This window comes from Anoplopoma fimbria, chromosome 1, assembly GCF_027596085.1.
Source record: "Anoplopoma fimbria isolate UVic2021 breed Golden Eagle Sablefish chromosome 1, Afim_UVic_2022, whole genome shotgun sequence".
NCBI lineage: Eukaryota > Metazoa > Chordata > Actinopteri > Perciformes > Anoplopomatidae > Anoplopoma > Anoplopoma fimbria.
Window position 1 is genome coordinate 23,260,997 of NC_072449.1, and position 22,400 is coordinate 23,283,396.

Consider the following 22,400-nt stretch of genomic DNA (forward strand, 5'->3'; position numbering starts at 1 on the left):
TAGAGTGATTTGGGAAACAGAGGGGAGATGGATCATTGATGTGACAGCCTTAACTGGAGCGGAATCGAGCGCTCCCAGCACCGCAGAACGTTTCGCTCCTCTGACACGAAAACACGAACACGTGGATCAGAGACGGAAACAACAACAACAACAACAGGACGCGAGAGGAAGAGCTGAATGTTTTCCTTTTTTCTCGTGTTTTTGTGTGAAATACTTCTGGCTTATGTATGGGAAGCGACTTCAGTAAAAAGATCAAGGTGAGTCAATCAGATTTGATTTACATGCTGATATCACGGATGTGGATTATGAGCTGCAAATTAATATAACAACATAGGAGGAAGATGTTTGCTACCTCAGTGACAGAATATTGACCTCTGGAATTGTATGTTGGTTTTTTTTCTGTAAAAATGTATAAAACATCTTTCTCTGGGTTTTTAGACATAAAGGTAGTACATTGTAGACAAATCTGTCTATTATTATATATTGTTTTAATGCAACCCACTGTCCGCTGGATCAAAGTGGAGTCTGGTCAGAAATAGAGGTATTGATTAGTTGTTAAGTGATCACTGACCTTTCTGCTCCAGCAGCTGTCTGAGGGTCAATAGATGCTTGTTTTGATTTTGAGTAGCGCTGATTGAAATCACTGCGGCTGATTAAATCTGCTCCAGGTATCATAAGCTCTGGTAAATGTGTCTATTATGTTGTCTTTTTACTGTTTTAAAAACGTAACTCTAACTCAGGTTTCTTAAGACTCTTTTTTTTTGTCTCTATTCATGTAGCCTATTTATGAAAGTATGGTTAAAAGACAAAATTTGTATTTTTGTTATAAGATCTTTGAACAAAACTGCAGTCAAGTAGCTAGAAATTATAATTATAGAGTAAATAGATGATGACAAATAATATTGGCCAAGGCAACATGGATGTATGAAATGAAATCATCCGTGTAAATGATGGAGAAAGAAATACTCAGATGTAAAAATATTCAATCACAAGTTAAAATTCAGCTTTGAAAAGAAGAAGTGTATCAGCAAGAAGTTCTTCAAGTATATAAAAATGGCATTTCAGGCGATATGAAATTATACGGTTAGAATTTGAATTGTATTTCTGCCTTAAGCTACCACAATAACTTGTTGACATTACCTTTACTGTTGTGATGTTTTATGACAGGCCTTAAACAGCTGTAGCGTGATTGTGCTTTACATTATAGCTGCTCTACAGTGATAGTGGTTTACATTATGATACTGTAAATATATTTTGGAAGATGAAACTGTTTTTTGTGCTTTACAGTACTACACTGTAAATATGTTTTGGAGTATGATATTGTAATTTTAACAGTTTACTTCCATGCATTAACATATAAGCAGCACTGTACCTGATTTGGGTTGATTTTAGTTAATTTAATCTTTAAAACTGCATCGTTTTACTAGATTAGTATAGCTTTAACTGTGAAATTAATAAAAAGTTGAATTTTTCCTCTAAAATGAGTATATGAGTATCTGCAAATTTCCCCGCTGCGGGACTAATAAAGGATTATCTTATCTTATAAAGTAGAATAGTATTACACTACTTGGGTGATTTTTCTTAATTACATTCAACCCCCGATCACAATAAAAAATAATAAAATAAATATTTGTATTATCTAGAGAGAAGGACCACCTGCTCAACGTCGACTCAGTCATGGGTTCCTCTCAAACGTGGGGGTCTCCATCACTCACAGACTTGCACACTCGGCTGTGTTTTCTCGGCCCGTGGAACCGGACTGCAGGCCGCCGGTCCCCAGACTCCTCCGGCCTCCAGAGGAAACGGAGACGACCCCTCCAGCTGTCATCTCTGTCTTTCTGCCCGAGTTCCCACACCGTAAACTTCCTGGACCAGACCATTTCCAGGTACCAATACACGAGAATGTTCAACAGAACGACAAAGGCAGATAGTTGAAACGTAGATATAACTGTGCTTCTATGCTCACAGATCCTGGGCTTCATAGCCAAAGGCTCATATGGACCCATCTTGAAAGTAAAGGACATTTTCAAAGAGAAGACCTATGCTGTTAAGGTTAGTTCAGCTGTAATTATCAGTACTATAACAACATTTTATAGAATACTTTTTTTGAGTAATCATTTTTATTGTTGCATAGGTTCTACCAAAGTCAGATATCTTGAAGCATGGAATACTGGAGCAGTCAAAAGAAGAAGTCATCATTCAGGTATGGTTTTGGAAGAAAGTACCATTCATTCACCATCATGAGAAGTACTGTTGCTTTACTGTTCTTATACTTACATTAGACCTGCAACCATTAGTTGATTAATTGATGGAAATAACTATTTTGAGAATCAGTTTCTCATTTTTGAGTACAAATGCCAAATATGTGCTGGCAAATATAAGGATACGCAGCTTGTTTTTTTTTAACTATATGTGGTTGTAAATTGTAGTTTTTTTGTTAAAACAATCAATCTAAGGACATTACTTTGGACTCTGGGTAGTCCTGATGGCTGTTTTTTGGAACATTTTGACATTTCACAGACTAAGAAATGAATTGATGAATCATGAAAATAATCAGCCCTACCTTTTTACTTAAGAGAGTTATTATATAACATTTTAATACGGCTACTCGGAGTATGAGTTAGGTGGGATACCGCTGCTAAAGCTGATGTTTTACTTGCAGTTATCCTCTGGATTATAGGATCATCTCTCACTGTTAATCACTCTCACTCTGTGTGTGTGTGTGTGTGTGTGTGTGTGTGTGTGTGTGTGTGTGTGTGTGTGTGTGTGTGTGTGTGTGTGTGTGTGTGTGTGTGTGTGTGTGTGTGTGTGTGTGTCGTGTGTCTGTTGAATTGCAGCGGCAGCTCAAACACCCATTCATCCACAATCTGCAGGACTGCTGGCAGACACAGCACCATCTCTTCATTAGTGAGTCAATAAGCACAAACGATAGCACAGTTCAACTCCTCAACCCTCTACTATCCTTTCCTTCTTCATTTACCCCCTGTAAACGGAACATAAAAAAAGTTACATTGTTGTAAAACTGTGCTGCATCCCTGAGTCTGAATACAAATCTCAGTGCTGGATGTTAAAGAGGTATGCTGCCATCTAATGAGAGTGTTGGGTAAAGCTGCACTGCCTGCATGACCTTCCAGTCTATACCAACCTTGTTCATACATTTATTTCTATCCATCCAAAGTGTTATTAAAATATGTCACTCAGCTAAAAGGAGGCTAACTAGACAGATGCACATGTGGTTCTGACTTGACTCGTACCTCAATCCTTATCTCTTCCTTTTCCTACAGAGCAACAGTGTGACAAGCAAATTGTTCTATTTTCTTTTTCTCATTATAATATTTAATTTTCAGATGATGTTCGCCTACATGAACTCAGTAGCCATAACAAAGACATAACAAGTGTATGTGTGTGTGTCTCGTCCTCTGCAGTGTGCGACTACTGCAGCACTGGAGACTTGTACACTTACTGGTTACTGAAGGGCCAGTTTGGGGAGGATGAGGTCCGGCTCTTCGCTGCAGAGCTGGGCAGTGCGCTGGGTAAGTGTTCATATGCAGACTTTGACCTTTAAGAGTTCATCAACATTGACCTTTAGCATTGACCTGTATTGTTACAGACATCCTGCTTTAGTTAACAGGGTAATTTAAACATGGAGCATCTTGTATTTATGTTGTGTATTTTCATTTGATGTGTTTTGTTTGTTCTTTTTTAGGATTTCTTCATGACTTAGGCATCGTGCATAGAGATATAAAGGTAGGATTTATTTTATATGTTGTGTTTTTATCCATATTTGTATTTACGACCTTCTGTGATCATAATTGTACTTTTTTTTTCAGATGGAGAACGTTCTTTTAAGTGATCAAGGTAATGCTTGTCCATATGTTTTTTTTTTTTACTTTTGGCCTTTAAAAACATTAGGGTAGTTATTCAATTAATAATTTACTTTTATTAAATCCTCAGAGGAGAAACTAGTTTCATGCACACTGACAAATAACAAGAGAGACACTAATTAGACAGGCCACAGCAGACAACATATTTTTGATTAATTCAGGTCACCTTCGTTTGTCTGATTTTGGACTCTCCCGGCGGCTGAAACGAGGAGGAAGAGCGTTTACGATATGTGGGACGATCCAATACATGGGTAAGATTTTGGTTTCATTTCCACACTTAAGGTAAATATTGTGGCTGTGTGATATACGGTATGCTGCATATTGGTTGACTGCATTAGAGCAACATTTAAGGCACACCTGCGTTTTGCTCCCATTGGATTCAGTTGACCCAGTTTTGAATGTCAAGCACCTGGGATAGACTTTTTGTTTTGTTTTTTGCTCCACTGTGCTACAATTCTTGTTGCATATCTGTTTAATTCCCTCTTTTCATTTTCTGAATTGAACTGATCTATCATCTTGAGTATTCTGTTTTCCTGTTTTGTCTGAACAGCTCCTGAAGTTTTAAGTGGGGGTCCATACAACCACGCTGCTGACTGGTGGTCTTTTGGCATTCTGTTGTTCTCTCTGGTGACAGGAGAGGTGAGGGCACATAAATGCAATATTACTGTAGCTCTACATGTGGTACTTTATTAACTGTTTGAGTGTTTTCACATTGCAGTTTCCATTACCAGCAGAGCCGGACCACAGCACTATGTTGAACAAGGTCACAGATTTTCCTTATGTCCTCCCTGAGACCTTCAGCACTCCTCTGATCTTACTGCTCACAGAGGTTTGTAAATGTGATTGTCCTCTCTCTAACATGCACACGTTGATCCCTATAAATTAAATATCACATCCTCTTTACAGCTTTTGTGCAAGAATCCAGTGAACCGGCTTCGTAACCTGGAGTGTTTCAAGATGCAGGCTTTCTTTCGTGGCACTTCGTTCGATTCTCTCATCCTTCAGAAGATGCCAGTTGAAGTCATCCTGGAACTCAGGACCCAACCTGATTGGGCAGCCAAAGCAATGAGAGGCCTTCCATTGGACTACTTTGATAACTTTGACTGCGATAAAATCCTTTATTCTCCTACAACTCCCACTGAACTGTCTCCTACATTGACCAACATGGACCTGAGCTCGGCTACGGAGAATTGTAATACACAAGACTGAAAAATGTTTATGAAGAAGCTGATTGGAAATTAGAAATATTTCCCTGATACACGTGTCACCTCTTGGACTTGGCTTTTATATTTTTACTGATCATTTTTTATTGCTGTCAGTCCAACGAAGCAAAGTTAAGGGATACCTTTTTAAGTTATTAAACTTAATGTTCTATGTTGTAGTTCTATGAAATACATTTTTAAGGTTTATCCTCAAAATATAAACTTTTGTAAGCAAACATTTTGCCCTCCTTGGTACAGTTAAGATCTATGAGCTGTATGCATAAGGAATTTAAGGATTATTTAAGGATATAAGCGTGAATCGTGTTTTACTATACAAATCACCAAAATCAAATGTATATTATTATTTATCTTGTACTGGAACATTCTTACAACATTTCCTTAAACTTATGTTATAAATCATAAGTTTGCCTGTTGAAAACAATCTTGACTCAAGGTCCACTTACTAGCTTTTTTCAGAGCTTTCAGTATCTTCTCACGGTCTTCCTCAGCAGATGGAGTATACATGTATATGACCAGTAAATCTATGTGACTTCCTGCTGTCACGTCACCAAAGTTTCATACAGTGAGTCACACAAGCAAAACTCAATTTGCTGAGGAAGATGCAGTTGAGAGCTCTGGAAAAAGATATTAAGTGGATTTTGAATTTAGATTTTTTTTCATTGAAACTGTAATAAATAAAATATATATGTCCTTTGCAGTTGACAAATCAATCTTAACTCAAGGTCCACTCTTTTTTCATATTTCCATTTTTCTCTGAACACTTTTAAGAGTTTTTCTCCATGTTGTCTTAAAATTGACATTGAAGGTTTGGTCTTAACTTTGGAAACAGCAGTAAATAATACAATCTTAACACAAAGTCTATTTAGCAGCTGCTCAGTGAGTCCAGAATTAACTTTCAATCTCAAAGTTAAAGTGATAGAAAGTCCTCAGAGTTCTTATGTGAACATCGCCAGTGTCATGAAAAGTGTTGCAGAAGATTATTATTTGTTAAAGTTTTTTCTTCTCCAGATCGATTGTGTAAGGACATAAAATTGACTTGATGATTGTGCGATACAGTCGAAAGCCTCAGAACACTATTTTAAATGTTTCTGCAGGATCAGTGACACTAACATAAAGTAGTCCTACTACAGTTTTTACTATTTGACACTTGGGTAAAACCTATTTAGAGGAGCGCTCATGAACCCATCAAGGACAACCTTAATAGGACAGAAAATTGAGGGCCAGATTAAGTATCATCATTAAATGTTTTTAATTAGGTAACAGAGAAAAAAAATCCAGAGCCCCGGAGGAGACTGCCACATATAATTGCTGTACTTGTTGAAGTCATGTATCTATTTAAATCTGTCTGTATCTTCCTGAGAGGGAGTGCTCCGGCTCCTCCTCCCACTGCCACCTGACATTGAATTCCCTCTCAGGCCCTTGTCTTAGATAGGTCCTCCATGTCTCTGTTGTGGCTGTGTAGTGGCAGGCAGTCCAGTGACCCATATCTAGTTTCCGAGGCACACTGACCCATAATAATGAAGAGAGGAGTCCCCTGAAATGCAGGCGAACCTTCCCACTGAGTCAAACTGAATATCTACATGGTGTAGCAGAACATACAACAAAAAACATGCAGTTTCCTGAACATAGCTCATACTGCAATGATGCAGACCAACATAATTCCACAAATTTGTACATAACATGAAGATGATCCTGTTTAGCTCGCAGATATGTAATCATCTCATTATGTTTCTCTGTGTTTGCATTTTTAAACAAACATTGCCTGATACACTATAAAATAACTGGCTTCCAACGTTGTGATACGTAGAGGAAAAAAAGTAGAAAATTCATCATAATGGAAATTATGTAGTTGACCTCATTTGGTCTAATTTGGGCCATATCACCATGTTCATTTACATTGACTGGAACCTGAAAATGGTTTCTATTTTCGGAAGCCGTTCCATCCCATTTTTTACAGTTTAAAGCTCACAAAAAGAAGCCATAGAGTGCATGAATTGCTCTGAGACTGAAACACCCCTGAGAGTTCCAGGATGAAGACCGAATTATCAGGAGACTTGAAACCTTCCTCTGGGTACATTTTTACTAATTAGAATAAAAATAGCACATCCTGGGGTATGGTTAAATGCTTAAATTAGCTTGCTATAGGGGACGAGGGTCTGACAGAAAACATTAATTTACAATCAGCCAACACGGGTGAGTTGACATAGTTAAAAAATTACAGTATGTATAAGAAACTCATAAATAATTGTAGATATAAATATTAAGTTTACACCAGCAATGCAAGTTTGCAAGTACTAGATTGAGATTGAGTGACTGAAGAAATCTTAAAGCGGCCGTATCAGCATGAAAAAACAATCATCTGCATGGCTGAAAAAAAAAAAAAGTTCTATGTTTAAATAGAACAATGATTCATCAAAAATCTTCTAATTTATGTGGGGCAGAGGCGGGTGTACAAGCGCCGCCTAGGGGGTGTCGGCTTATGATGTGTGACATACTTGAGCTGGATACAAACCAGAGCTGACTAAGAGTCTCCAGTTAGTGTTCATCACATCAGTGGACAAGACACATTTGATTTCTCTCAGGTAAGAACTTGAACTGCTCATCTCTTATTTAAAACTTCAGTGAGTAAATCTCTTAAGCTGTTAGCTGTCAACTTGCAGTTGTTAGAAAGTTGGAGTGGGACGATTGGGAATATCTAAAGTTGACTTCATATTATACCTAACTTAAGTTTACTGATAACTGAAATGTTTTTACATGCAGCAACTCTAAACTTCACTTCATCTTATACACATTAAATAATAGTTTAGACAATTTTACATTTGATCTTTTTAGGCCTCAGTTGTATCTGTTTCCTACCTCTTTAGTCTGTTTCAAATTTCACCTCTAAGGAACAGAAAAGACAAAATGCATTGTTTTAGTTTCTTTGATGTACAATCATAGGATATTAAAGTAATCCATATTTTCTTTTGATTATTAAGTTATCGTGCAGTCGAAGTTTACCCCGTCTTTGGTTTCAACATCGTCTATAGAAGCTTATACTTCAGCAGGTTCAGCACTCATTAAAACTCAGTTGAGAAAACACCAACAAGGACTGGGAATCAAAAGTGGACGATCCTTTAGACATTATCTGTCTTAACAAACTTCACGGATGGTTAATATTTGTCTTTGAGTGGTCATTAAAGCGTGAATAATACAATTACATCAACTTCCAAAGGCTGTAGGACAATCAGTCACTCGAGATGACGCACCAGTCCCCCACACTCTCCGAGGCGCAGAAGAGGGAGCTCCATGAGACCGCTCTACGCATAGTTTCTCCAGGGAAGGGCATCCTGGCTGCAGATGAATCTGTGGGTCTGTAGCACTCTTTCTTTTCTTTTAACTGTAGAAAACATGCATGCCATTAATGTTGCACTCTGACAATCACTCTCAACAGTCAGTTCTAGGACTGATAAAGACCATCCAGTCCAAAGAGTGCACAGTGTGGATATTACATCTAATTTATATGTTAATTGCAGGCAGCATGGCTAAGCGCCTTGCCCAGGTCGGGGTGGAGAACACAGAGGAGAACCGCAGACAGTACAGGCAGATTCTCTTCAGTGCAGACGACCGCATCAACGGTTGCATTGGAGGGGTCATCTTCTTCCATGAGACGCTGTACCAGCACTCTGATAACGGCGTTACCTTTGTCAAAATGATCAGGGAAAGGGGCATCATGGTCGGCATCAAGGTGGGGCAGTTTAATTCCAACTAACATTAATGTGGAGCATCAAATCGTACCAACCCTTGTGGGAATAGGTGGATTATCTGATCAAATGTGTATCATAATGGCAATGCACTCAGATTATTAGTCGTTTCTGTATATATTCCAATTTAACATTATGTCTCTTTTCCTTATTCCTCAGGTTGATAAGGGTGTTGTTCCTCTGGCAGGAACTTGCGGAGAAACCACCACACAGGGTCAGACAAAAACAATTTAGGTTTCCTGCTGATATCACTCACATCCCCAATATGAATGCATATTACAAGACAAACTATCACTCTTTTCTAAACCTCACAGGTCTTGATGGATTGTCTGAGCGTTGCGCACAGTATAAAAAGGATGGAGCTGTCTTTGCAAAGTGGCGCTGTGTGCTTAAAATCAGTGACACCAATCCATCTAAACTGGCTATCACAGAAAATGCAAATGTTCTTGCGCGCTACTCCAGCATCTGTCAGCAGGTTAGAACCCGATAGTGTAAACCATGTCTATATATGTTTATGATGCATCTGTGCTGGTCTGATCATCTCTCCTTTCTCGGCCAGCATGGCATTGTGCCCATTATAGAGCCGGAGATTTTGCCTGATGGAGATCATGACCTGAAACGCAGCCAGTACATCACTGAGAAGGTAGCTTTCTACCTCTTACATGCTGCATGTGCATGGATGTGTGATGTTGTTTCTTCAAGAGAGGAAGGGAAGAACCTGTCTGCTGTCCCTTTGGTGAAACAATGTGTGTATTGTAGGTCCTGGCTGCAGTGTACAAGGCCATGTCGGACCACCATGTGTACCTGGAAGGCACTCTCCTCAAACCCAACATGGTCACCGCTGGACACAGCTGCCCCACTAAGTACAGCCCAGAAGAGGTTGCTATGGCAACTATCACTGCCATGCGCCGCACTGTCCCCCCAGCAGTCACAGGTGACCCAGAGCGCTGTATCGTGTCTGGAGAGGATTTTTACAGAGATTTGTTTGAAGTTTGCAGAAACAAAATGAAAGTAAAACAAGATTCTTTTGTTCACACACAGGAGTGGCTTTTCTCTCCGGCGGTCAGAGTGAAGAGGAGGCCTCCGTCCACCTCAACGCCATCAACAACTGCCCTCTGGCCAAACCATGGATCCTAACATTCTCCTTCGGCCGAGCCCTGCAGGCGTCTGCACTCAGAGCCTGGAGAGGACATAAAGAGAACGAGAAAGCCGCCACTGAGCAGTTCATCAAGAGAGCAGAGGTACCTCCACTTCTTGTTTACTGCAGATCCTGATCCATTACTTGACCACTAACCAGTGTTTGTTTCCTATTCTGTGTTTATTTGCTTGTTTAATGAATTCTCTGTCCACAGGCCAACAGTCTGGCATGTCAGGGGAAGTACCCTAATGGTGACAACTATGGCGAGTCCGGCCAGCGCAGCTACGGCTCCTGTCATGCATACTGAGTAGTTTGAGAAGCCATGTTTCAATAAGCATTGTGTTGTCTTCCATCACCTTAAGAAAGAGGAATTGTAATGTAGATAATTAGGTTATTTCAGAATTCTGACGCTCATGATTATGTTAAAAAACAAAAAACAAGTGACAGCGTGTTTTCTTGCCTTGACAAATAAGGAGAATCAGAAGATGGTCTTAGATATTTCTAATGCATGTATGCCGGATGCTTGCTTTACTTGGGTTATTGATGTACAGTGGGCTCGTGTGACAGTGCCATAACTTAAGCTTTAAAATCTTACATTTATTACTTAGTATTATAAATACTAATGAGCCATTTGTTGTTTGTAAATGGGATATTGGCTGCTGAGCAATGACGTTAGTTTGTATTAAAAATAGTGAAAATTACTGAATTTCTGACGTACAATTTCCCACCTGTTCTGTGGAAAGATGTGCAAAACTTCTCTGTGTACAAGTGTGTGTTCTTTAGTTCAGTTAGTGACTATGCACAATTATAAATGTTGCACCTGAATTAGCTTCAAGCTAATCTGTCTCTGCAGTGGTCATGTAGAAAGTACAATCCACACGGCAGAAATATATAACACAATGTGATTTTGTGCTTGTTGTCATTCTGAATTGTTCTAATGTAAGCAATGCAATAAAACAGTGTTCAGGTTCAGTCTGGAGTGGCCGTTTGGTTTTATGTTAATCAAAGGTCATGTAAAGTGTTAAACCTGACTGACAATAGGCCAAATAGTAAATCACATGTCGTAGCGTATTGTGTTGTGTTTCCTACACAATAATCAAATAAGAGACAGTTAGGTAACATATGTCCCATAGTTATACTTCTTTAGTCCTCTTGATATAAAATATAACAGAGAAGATAAGTCATAACTTTTTTCCGAGGGAAATTAATTTGCAGCTGTTGCAGTACCAAGTAGGACAGAGTGCAAATATAAAACATCATGAAGTTTGCAAGTAAATAAATCCAAAATATACAGTATGAGAATTCAAATTTTAAAGTACAGGTAAGTGTATACGCTCCATTCAAAATGTTGAATGATATTGTCCATGATATTGCATGTAATGTCCCATTATTGCACATTATTTCCCCCAAAAACAAAGAGCTGCAATGATTGTAATCCATAGAGACACGCTAATCCAGAGAGAGAGAGAGAGAGAGAGAGAGAGAGAGAGAGAGAGAGAGAGAGAGAGTAAACAAACAAAGCAGAGTCTTCTAACACACTATCAAAAAATGGCCAGGTAATCATGTTATTATTTCTCATATCTAAGGGATGTAACAATAGGAATGTATGCAGTATGATTCATTTAGGAAGTCATTTCACACAGCAAATTGGACTTTTCCTTTCAGGCTGCCTCTTGGTTCCTCCCTCAAAATTAGTTTCCCCTCTTGCTTTTAGGAAACAAGACTTAAAAACTGCAAATACAGGTATTGTGATACAGTTTTTTTTGCATTTCAATCAAACAGTCTATATTGCTAACACCACAGCTGTCTTGGCTGTTTTTACATATTTTGTAAAGGAACACACAACCAATTTACCAACATGTTTATTATGGAATAATAAGTTAAGAACAAGATAGCCGGTTCACCTATTGTGATAAAGGGGTGTAGAAATGTACAATATTGTTGATTCGAACTCCACATCAGGAGAAATCTAACAATTTTAATAAACTGTCACATACATGATTGCGATGCTATGAAATGGTTTAGGCTGATGTGCTTTTATAACATTATTTACATAAGATTATAACTACATAATATATGTAAATTATCTTTGTAGCGACCCAGAAGGAGTTTTCCCACTTAATATGAACTTTTCTGCGTCCGGCTGATCACATAACCTGTTATCAGGTTACCATAAGTTTCAAAGAAAATATGGTATATTGTATTTGGGGAGAATAGAAAACACTTATTTGTGATGGATTTATTTCTTACTTCTTTGAAATATTGCTGAATTATCACATTCTTTCACAGAACAGCAGATTATAATGAAAGCTATAAACACTCTCAATTGCATGAGCCAGGTCAAAATACACAATTAAATATTGTATGTAGGCTACATATTCAGAACAGGTAGGCCTATACTTTTCTTAAAACACGTGTTCTTGTTTGCCCTGTTGTTTTTCTTTCAATTAGGTATCTGTCTGCCTCGGGACTACAGATGAAAACCATGCATTTGACCGCTATCCTTATTAATGTGCACTGTCCCTGTTAATAAACCAATGATTTTTAAATAGTCAAAGTGGACTTCATATTCTATTAGTTACATATTGTTTCGTTACTATTCAATAAGTGATTGATGGCCATAACTACAACCGGTCATTTCGCGGACTATTTCGTATGGCGGATGTATCTGCGCTGGCTGCGGTTCTTCCGGTATTCATGAAAGCTTCTGTAAAGGAGCGCGGGTCCTGAGGAGAAACAGGAGAAACAGGAGAAGTGGGCGCCTCACTGAGAGTACCCTCTCCCCACTTAACACCCTTCACACTGCAGGTATAAAACGGCGCTTTTGATCGCTTTCTCCTCTCTGCTTGACATCTGTCAAGTGAACTGGAGTCTCACCCCCGTGTGGCTCCGCCGACCCTGTAGGAACTATAACGAAGAGCTATCGTTTAGCTGCCATGTCGGGTGTTGTGCGAGGCCCTGCCGGGAACAACGACTGCCGGATTTATGTGGGAAACCTCCCTCCTGATATCCGCACAAAGGATGTGGAAGACGTGTTCTACAAGTACGGGACGATCCGAGACATCGACCTGAAGAACCGGAGAGGGGGGCCGCCCTTCGCCTTCATTGAATTCGAGGACCCCAGGTAAGGGTCCCACGGTTAGGCCACCCCCATCGTGTGGCTAACAGACTGGTGTGGCTAACACGGTGGGCTCGGACTAGTTCCTGGACTCGTGTAGCTCCGCGTTAGACACTTGACAGCTGCCGTCACACCAACACGCTGCATTGTACAGTCAGTGTACTCCGGAAGTAACGCGTATTCAGTGGTTTCTGTGCAGCGAGAGAATAACAAATGATATTGTGTTTGTCTTAGCACAAATGGAGGCACAGTGACTGAATGGCCGTGCACGTCTGCACGGCGGATTAGCAACCTTAAACCGGACCCAGCTATCGTTAGCCGCTAGCATGGCTGACCCCCGTCCGTCACTGCGTTGCCTCTAAGTATGTGTATGTGTCGAGACCTCGCAGCCTGTTCTCTGTGCGGTCGTGGTGTTTTAACGGGACCCGTCTGGTTTACAGGGACGCTGATGATGCGGTGTATGGGCGGGATGGGTACGACTATGACGGCTACAGGCTGCGGGTGGAGTTCCCTCGGAGCGGCAGGGGCTCGAGAGGCGGGTTCGGTGGGATCGGTGGAGCTCCCAGAGGAAGATACGGACCTCCATCCAGACGCTCCGAGTACAGGGTCATTGTGTCGGGTAAGTCATTTGCATGGCTAATGTACAGATGTGTTGTTGTCAGAGTCTATCACCTGATGGATCTGAAGGGTAAGCTGCTGAATGTAACAGTCAAAGAGTAGGCCTTATAAGTTTGACAGGTTAGACCATCAAAGTTTTGTAAAAAGTTTGTTTGGTGGGTTCTACATTTGGGATACTCAAAGAGGTTTAATATGGATCATGCATGTAAATGTAACATTAAGGATATGTTTAACACTTGGTTGACTGGTTATTACTCCATCAACACTTTGGTTAAAGTCAGAAATGAATTGACTGAACAATAATCTATATTCATTTGCTGCATGTATTGTATGCGGCAGTTTGTTGATGCAGAAAGGCAATTGCAGAGCGAATGGGATATTATTACCTGTGTCGTAATTGCTATGTTGGTATTTATTTTTGAAAGATTGCCCGGTGCTGTCATGATACCAAAAGTATGACTTTGATTTGCTACCTGCCTTTAGTATCTCGATACTGAAACGATTCCACGGCAAAACTATAACATCAGGAAAGGTAATGGTATGATGGATGACATGGAACTTAAATGTCTTCTTCTTCTGTTTTCACTCATGAATAAGTCCTCATTTTATCAATGTTAAGAGAATTCCATGGAGGGTGGGAAAAGTCATAAAACAAGACTGATTTATTGTGCAATATCCAAACGGGACTCGAGAAACTCTTCATTTAGATCAGCTATACGTTTATGTCTCTCCACCCTCCCATGTTACATTTCTGCCAATACTAGGTTTAATCCTTGCAGAGATAAGTACTAGCAGAATTTTAAGCTTTTTTTTGTCAAGCTTCCTCTTAGCGAAAAGCCCTGAATGAATTTTAGTACCCTCGTAAGCAGCGGTGCATTAAATATGTCTAGGGCTTTTATTGTGGAGGGTAAGACTGGAAAAAGTGAAGCTGTAATGCACCGACTCTGCTGCTGACATGGTGTGAGCAGTTATGAGTTCTCGGTCTTGGTTCAGAAAACAAATCCCCCCATGTTATTATTGATTCACCTTCAGAAACAACGGCGGAAATCAGAACCCTTTGCTACTGTGCCATATTTCGCTCTGAGTCTACTTTGACGGCGAGCTGTAGGCGGCTGGCAATAACATTGCAGCAGGTTCAAGCAGAGCTCCGCTGGTGCACACTGGCAATACTAATGAGATGGAATATTGTACGGTTTAGGACAATTTGCATTTATCAACATATACAAATAACTGTAACTGATAAGGGTGCTCCAATTGTGACTTTAGGGGCAAACCGCTGGAGGCATAATCTGATCACTGGAAGCAGTATAGGCCGATACAGCCTTCCATTTATCAGCCTAGCATTATTTATTGAACTATTCTTAACAACATTGTATGTTACATAATGCATATAAGAGACGAGTGTATAATTAATTGACAACTGTTAAGTGCCTATAGCAAATGTACAGTAGGCAAGCAACACGTGCAACATATTCCACTCTCTCAGAGCTCCTTCAATACAGCGATCTATAAGATGACCCATAATTATTACCCCAGCTTTGCTTTTTTTACACTCGACCAAACTAATCCGCCATCATGCTGCCCTGTAGGGATTTTATATGGCATGATGTGTAGAAGTCAGAGGTGCACGACCAAGCACAGAGACCACTAGCGGGGCCACCCACACCATGCAGTGGCCATGGTTACCTACATTTTTTTTTTTGTGGTGTACGCCCTAGGCCAGCTTCACTACTGCCAGTATAAACTAAGCTTAACACAACAGTGTCTACGTCAAGTGTGTGTCTAGCCCCACTATGCGAGCTATCGCATTTGACACAGGCGTTTATTCAGTTCCTCGACTTCCTCCGTAGTCGCCGGGTTAGAGGAAAAGCAACAACGCCCCTCATTCTGTGTCCGTACCTTTTTTTATTTTATTTTTTTTATCCAGAACAGCGAGGCATAATAATGTTTCAACATTCCACACTGTGTAAAAAGGGCTTTAGAGACGCAACTCTGCTGAATTTCAGTGGTGTGTTAAGAAATTGTGCTGTGGTTTGCATTGCCTGATGGGGTTTTATAGAGACAACCAAAAAACCTATTTACCGAGGATCGGTGCCCGGCAATGACATTATACATCTAAATCTTCAATGTCATAAATATGACCAAGTTGATACAGTGCATTGCACCAATACATTTTGCCACAGTACACACGGTGTACTGCTACATTTTATAATTAATTAGGTAAAATGGAGCACACACAGAGATAGTATTAACAAACCATTAGTAGCTTAACCAGTTTCAGCTCATGTATCATTAAACCCTGCAGCTGCTGTTTTGGGGAAACAAATTAATTGTGTAATTCTAACATTTGTTGAAGTTTTCACACACACAATGGGTCGGCTAAAGTATCTTTGGCTAATGTTTCAGGACTCCCTCAGAGTGGCAGCTGGCAGGACCTGAAGGACCACATGCGTGAAGCGGGCGACGTGTGCTACGCCGACGTTTTCAGAGATGGAACCGGGGTGGTAGAATTTGTGCGCAAAGAAGACATGACCTATGCCGTTCGAAAGTTGGACAACACCAAATTCCGCTCACACGAGGTATGTGTACTGGTTTGATCCACTCTCATGGATAATGTTTCTTTGCTGTGTCCAGGTGAGTACTTCAGGAAATGCCACATGTTTGAATCACACCTGGCCCTCATTTCCATCTATGGTTTTTCCACCATAGGAAGGAATGTTGCCTTTTCAATGTCAAGTTCTCTTGTGTCCGCCAGGGAGAGACTGCTTACATTCGTGTGAAATTAGACGGTCCCCGCAGCCCAAGTTACGGAAGATCACGCTCCCGCAGCCGTGGCAGTCGGAGCAGGAGCCGGAGTCGCAGCGCCAGCCGCAGCCGCAGCAATTCCCGCTGCCGAGGCAGAGGATCGCCCCGCTACTCGCCTCGTCACAGCCGCTCTCGCTCCCGTTCTTAAACCTTTCTACCACCAATGTTTTGCTCTTTTGATGTATACCCTTCTGTTTTTACCTCCTTTTATGAGTTTCTCCAGATTTCGGCACTTGATTTTGAATTTTTTGTCATTTCATGTCCCGATGTCCTTGTGGATGATCTTGGTATGTAGATGTACCCCCTCCTCTTCCTCTCTCACCCTCTCCCCCTCCCCCTCCAGCTGCGTTGTCCGTTTTGTTTCCTCCTCCTCTCTCTGTCCTCTCAATTTTTTGCACATTGGGAACTGTTCTGAGTGGAACTTCAAAAATGTTGAGTTGTTATAAGCTGCACTCAATGTTTTTGCAAGTATTGGAAATTGAGTTTTGATTTTGTTTTTGTTTTTTAAAACACATAGCTTCTCTCATTGGATATGTGGGGTGGGCTGTTTGGACAGGGAGCCCGATGCTTAACTGTATTTTACCCTTGTGTCTTCCTTTAGACATCAGAAGAGAAGGATTAAAGTGATTTGGAATAAAACCATTGTGGAGCACATTTCATTTGTATGGTCAGGATAGGACATCTAATTGAGGAGCAATCAGGTCGAGGCAATGGTACGCTTCATATTCCATAAATTGAACGTTTTGATAGGATGCCATATCATGCATGTCATATTTAATGAAGCCATATGTGCTGTACTTTGTTATATATATATATACAATTTTTAACTTGCTACTCTGGCTTGTGACAGAATAAGCAATCCTAGATCCAATGTTGTGATGTAAGTGTAAAATCTTTGCTGTCAAATGTAAAAAATCTGAATCACTTCTTTGTTGCAAAATCTTCCAACTTTAAAATGTCCTCATTGGTAAAAATGTTTTAACTTCAGGGAGCAACCGTTTTTGTGCTCAGTGGCATTTTTTTTTCTTTTCTTTTATTGATCTGACATGAGTGCACAAAAATGGAAAAATTAGGCCCAAAAATTTTGACATTTTATTCTAACAGTCTGCCTCTGATTTTCTTCCTGGTATTTCAAGGTTTTGATTGGAGGAGTGGCTCAGTGGATCCCAATCCTTGGAGCTGGATGAGTGGATCGATTAGGACAGGGATAGGCAAGGATGGATTCTCGGAACGGGATCAGTTTTCCAGGATTCAAATGAGGTTGATTTCAGAACTAATTAACAGGAGTCCCTGAGCAACTTTTTTTTTTTCCCCCATTAGGCCCCTCAATGCCTATTTAAAGTTTTTCATTGGTAATTGCTTTATTTTACAAGAAAAACGAAACTGAGGACCAGGAAGTTGGATCAAAGGATGGAGTCGTAGATGCCTGGTATGAAGGAAATAAAATTGGGGAGGTTGGGAGGGGGTTTCATGTGGGAGTGGTTTGTATGTTTGATTTTGCTTAATCCTGCTTTTTTTTCTCTTAGCATTTTCAATAAAACACTTTCAAACAAGAATACTTTAGTTTGTTTTTATTTGAAACCCGAATATTGATGTATTAATCGGTTTTAAGAGTTTTCCTTCACAACAGCTAAAACTAAAGCCCAGCACTTTCCTCCCACCATTTATAACCACTTTGTTATCTTTTAAGAAGAAATCACAGATGATATATTTGTAAAACTGAATCAATATAGCAGAAAATTAGGTCTTTATTTGCATAAAACCATCAGTCCATATATACAGTATTTCTAAGCTCCAGTGTCCCCGCTGTGACGACAAACGGATGAAAGCCCTTTTACACACAGCCAAATGATACCTACTCGTGGGCCAAGGTCTCGTTTCCTTTTAGCCCACAGCCAGTGGTGTATACTGTGTGAATGATGCATTGTGGGATGAAATAAGATGCCGGCAGACAGGAGCTGGAGAAAAACGCTTGCATCGCACTGGGAGGCTGCGGCTCAGCCAATGGCAGTGCTCGGCATGCAGCAGAGGGGCGGGGAGCTGTGGGAGCGCAGCAGAGAGAGAGCCAGCCTACCTACATGCTTATTGTGTCAATCTTTAAAAGACAATTAGTCGCAGCATCATCTAAACCTTTCCCCCCAACTCCGGCTGGGTGAGGTACATCTCTTTTTGGGGGAAACAAGTGTTTCATTCGGCTCAAGAAAAGGTGAGTTACAGATTCCCCTTTTGTGAAAAAAACATTGACTTGCATGTCATGACATATTTCTGATTCGAGTTTCTCTTGTGATGTTGTGCTTTTTTACTGTATGCCTTAATGCATTTCGACTGGTAAGATGTAGACTGTACAGACATGGATAACAGCAGGTGTATTTTTTATTTTTTATTTTTTTTGTTGCCTGAGCACATAAGTCATTAGATACATCTTGACACTTCTGGTCTCTTGATGCAGAAGCTGCTTTTATCGGAAAGTGATTTTGCCAAGTAACATAACTCCACCTGTATCAAGTTTCGCAGCCGATCCATGCAACACTCAAGTCATCGCTTAGATCCATCACATGAGCCTAAGTTATGATTATGAATCAGTGCACACATGTTGGTAAACGCGGTGTCAAACGGCCTGTCTTCTGCGTATGATTGATGTTTTTTTTTTTTTTTTGCGATGATCCCGGCTGGCCTAAACAATCCCCATCATCACCACGTGCGGTGTTCATTTTCAGTGCAGTGAACGTGCTCCTTTCTTTTTTTTTTTTTTTTTCTCCCCCCTCAGGCAGGCATCCTCATCCTTAACAATGACTGACAGGAAAGCTGTGATCAAGAACGCAGACATGTCGGAGGACATGCAGCAGGACGCGGTGGACTGTGCCACCCAGGCCATGGAGAAGTACAACATAGAGAAGGACATAGCAGCCTACATCAAGAAGGTGAGACGGGACGGCTGCATGGACGGGTCCTCTGTGCTTACATCACTGGCACATGATCTGCACATTCAGAGCCTTCTTTATTCTCAGATCTATTTTGGTTTCAATGTGGAGATGAGGCTCTTGTGAGCAGGGCCGTAACCAGGATTTGTTTTATCACTGGGTTCACAAGCCCCCCCCCCACACACACACACACACACCACACTGAGTATTTCTATTTTTCATATTTTATGTTTACTGGTATCACAACATGAATGTCTTACCCCAGAACGGCCAATAGAAAACGATAATGGACCCTTAATCATATTTATTAAAAGGCAGTCTACATTTAAGTTGATGCTTAATGCCTTTTCAAAGCTGTTTGAATTCAACCGCTGGGATCAATAATGATTCTCTTATTTATTTATTCATTCAGTTTTTTTATTGGCCTAAAAGTTCACCATCAAATTCCAAGAAAGAAAATTATCGGCATCTTTTTCATTATTGATTAATAATTTCAGTCAGTTTCCAATCAAAAAAAACAAATCTTTGCTAGTTTAAGATGCCCAAACGTGAGCGCAAGTTGGTTCGGATAAAACAAGCCGTATTGAGATTTCACCTTGGACTCTGGAATATTATAAATGACATTTTATACCGCAAGTAATTCATAAATTAATTCAGAAAATAAACAGTGAATTAAATAACCATTATGTCATTATCGCCAATGGTACCTGTGATCTTTATCATGATATGTAAGCCAGAATTTGCAGCTTGCAGCTATTGTTTTTTATAATTTTTTTTGGTTTACACTTATTGCCTTCTTTTGACCTTTTTTCAGGAGTTTGACAAGAAGTATAACCCCACCTGGCACTGCATTGTCGGGAGGAACTTCGGCAGCTACGTCACCCACGAGACAAAGCATTTCATTTACTTCTACTTGGGCCAAGTGGCCATCTTGCTCTTCAAGTCCGGCTGAGACGTTTCTGATGAGTGTTGAGGAGTTTTGCTCCCTGAACCTAAATCGGAAAAATGCACTGGTGGCTGATGTCTCCCATACACTAATAACGACATACCATAATGATGCAAACCCGGCCCTGCGCAATTGCATGGACTATACACTATTTAATATGTATGTTACAGTAAGTTTACTTTTCGATAGTTGCCATTTGAATGCAACTGAAGTAGTTTTTGTTAATGCTGTTAAATTCTAGGTTGTAAAAGATTTCAACGTGGCCCTTGATTGTATAATAAAGGAAAGCTGTAGAATGTAGTGGTGCATCTGCTTTCCTTCACAAGTGGCATTGCCAGACCCTGTTATGAGACTCCATCTGTCGGTTTAGATGGTAAAATCATACCGTGTGCACCAGTTTAACAATTCATTCTCAAGATTTTAACGTGTGATCATGAATAGAAGTTGAACAGTGGGGCAAAATAGTCTTCACATGATGAGTTATTTGACGGCTGTCCTTTGGTTTGAACGTAGACAAACAGCATGGAATCAGTTTATTACTGCTATTTTTTTTAATTTAAAGTAATTATGTTGTCTGCAGTGCAAATGCAAAACCTTTTAATGTTTTCAATTTCGATTTAAAATATTATATCCAATGGCCAGTACACACATTTCTAGGGATGTTTAGTTATCACTGTGAGGGACGTTGGAGCAAATGAAGCTCAGAAACACAGACCTTAAGCCTGTAATGTCCGAGTAATAACACTACAGACTGGTCACCAAAATCTTCCAACTCGCCTACCTAGATTTCATTCTTGTAATCCTGTGTTCTGCATGTTTGGAGGATAATAACCACAATTTCTTTAACTGTCATCAAACACAGACATAAGCTCACCTTGAAGCTAAATCAGTTATTTAACTTTTGAGTATGTAGATATTGGACTGAGCTTTGGGAAGGCGATTTAGATAAAACATCTGCAGTCAACTCTAGCGATGCTATCAACACGTGTGTGTTTCAGATGGTTGTGTCGTCGTGTGTGGCTCGTGATATTTTCAAGTTGCATATTCCCTCAAACTTTTAATTATTTTTTTTACATGTGTACTGCCAGACAGGCAGGAAATACAACACATTTCTTTAAGAGGGCAGGATGGAGGGATTTAGTCCATGAAGTTGGATAACACTACACATTTCTCGCTGTGTGTAAAGACAATGTTTTCAGTTGCTAACTCCCACAATCCAACAATGGGTGAAATGTGTATCTCTCAAGTGTTAGCTTGGATTGACATCTAGGGAAGTCTTCCTAACTATTGTCAATGTAAACTGATTTAGTATTGTTTTCCTCTGGCATGTATTTTTGCTGTGTATATGTAGGAGCCGTTCCAATGCTGTTAAATTTGCACAAAACGTGTGCCTGTCATTGCTCTCAACTGTAACCGGCTTGAGTACAATTGCACTTCATTAGAGTTATCCAGTAGGTTGCTACAGAACCAAAATCGTATAAACTCGATAAAATAAAAAAATAATAATTGTTGACTTATTACAGAGTGGCCTTTTTTGTCCTTGTCCCTTATTCGACTCATTTATACACCACTCAAATGCTTCTGCAGTAAATATAAAGCTAGCTCCTACAGCTTGTTAGCTTAGCTTAACACAGAAGTGGACAAACAGCTAGAGGTATAAAAACAAAATGTAACTAATTAACTAGTGAGCTTAAGAGGTTCTGGGAGGTCAATTTTGTTACCTTTGGGCAGACCCAGGCTAGCTTTTATCCCGTTTCCAGTCTTCAAGCTAAGCTAAACTAACTGTTCATATTTACTGTAGAGACTTGAGTGGTATCAATCTCGTCATCTAACTCAGCAAGAAAGGTATTAAGTGTAACGTTATTTCCAAAAATGTCAAAGCTTGCTAGCATGCTAGCACATGCTAAACTGTAGTGGAACAGTGCCATACCAAGTCAAGTCAGTTTATTTATATCGACATTCTCAAACTTGACAACTTAAACATTTTAAATGGGCCCGTTTGTA

The 22,400-nt window shown here is 40.1% G+C and overlaps 4 protein-coding genes across 5 annotated transcripts; all 4 read left to right on the forward strand.

Moving 5' to 3' along the window:
* Positions 1–227: 227 nt before the first annotated feature.
* rskra (ribosomal protein S6 kinase related a) lies at positions 228–5,093 on the forward strand. The gene is made up of 12 exons (XM_054606197.1): positions 228–257; positions 1,644–1,886; positions 1,969–2,052; positions 2,135–2,203; positions 2,838–2,907; positions 3,426–3,533; positions 3,707–3,747; positions 3,831–3,858; positions 4,046–4,135; positions 4,435–4,523; positions 4,603–4,713; positions 4,791–5,093. Exons 1-12 carry the CDS (start codon positions 228–230, stop codon positions 5,091–5,093), a joined length of 1,266 nt encoding a protein of 421 aa, XP_054462172.1.
* Positions 5,094–7,589: 2,496 nt separating this feature from the next.
* Positions 7,590–10,295, forward strand: aldoca (aldolase C, fructose-bisphosphate, a). The gene is given in 10 exon segments (XM_054616600.1): positions 7,590–7,622; positions 7,625–7,689; positions 8,322–8,458; positions 8,623–8,834; positions 9,010–9,064; positions 9,165–9,325; positions 9,410–9,493; positions 9,610–9,784; positions 9,892–10,091; positions 10,203–10,295. Coding segments are annotated over 10 exon segments (1,215 nt in total).
* A 2,398-nt stretch (positions 10,296–12,693) lies between these two features.
* Positions 12,694–18,076, forward strand: srsf1a (serine and arginine rich splicing factor 1a). 2 transcript variants are annotated; one of them, XR_008532318.1, is made up of 5 exons: positions 12,694–13,112; positions 13,547–13,725; positions 16,131–16,303; positions 16,480–17,242; positions 17,666–18,076. XR_008532318.1 is itself a non-coding variant. In XM_054623428.1 (4 exons), exons 1-4 carry the CDS (start codon positions 12,925–12,927, stop codon positions 16,675–16,677), a joined length of 738 nt encoding a protein of 245 aa, XP_054479403.1. In that variant the 5' UTR covers positions 12,694–12,924; the 3' UTR covers positions 16,678–18,076. The 2 variants fall into 2 exon arrangements, 1 of the variants encoding a protein (XP_054479403.1); XM_054623428.1 differs by having other exon boundaries at positions 16,480–18,076.
* Positions 18,077–18,565: 489 nt separating this feature from the next.
* Positions 18,566–21,784, forward strand: dynll2a (dynein, light chain, LC8-type 2a). The gene is made up of 3 exons (XM_054623444.1): positions 18,566–18,735; positions 19,297–19,450; positions 20,265–21,784. Exons 2-3 carry the CDS (start codon positions 19,319–19,321, stop codon positions 20,400–20,402), a joined length of 270 nt encoding a protein of 89 aa, XP_054479419.1. The 5' UTR covers positions 18,566–18,735; positions 19,297–19,318; the 3' UTR covers positions 20,403–21,784.
* Positions 21,785–22,400: the final 616 nt, after the last annotated feature.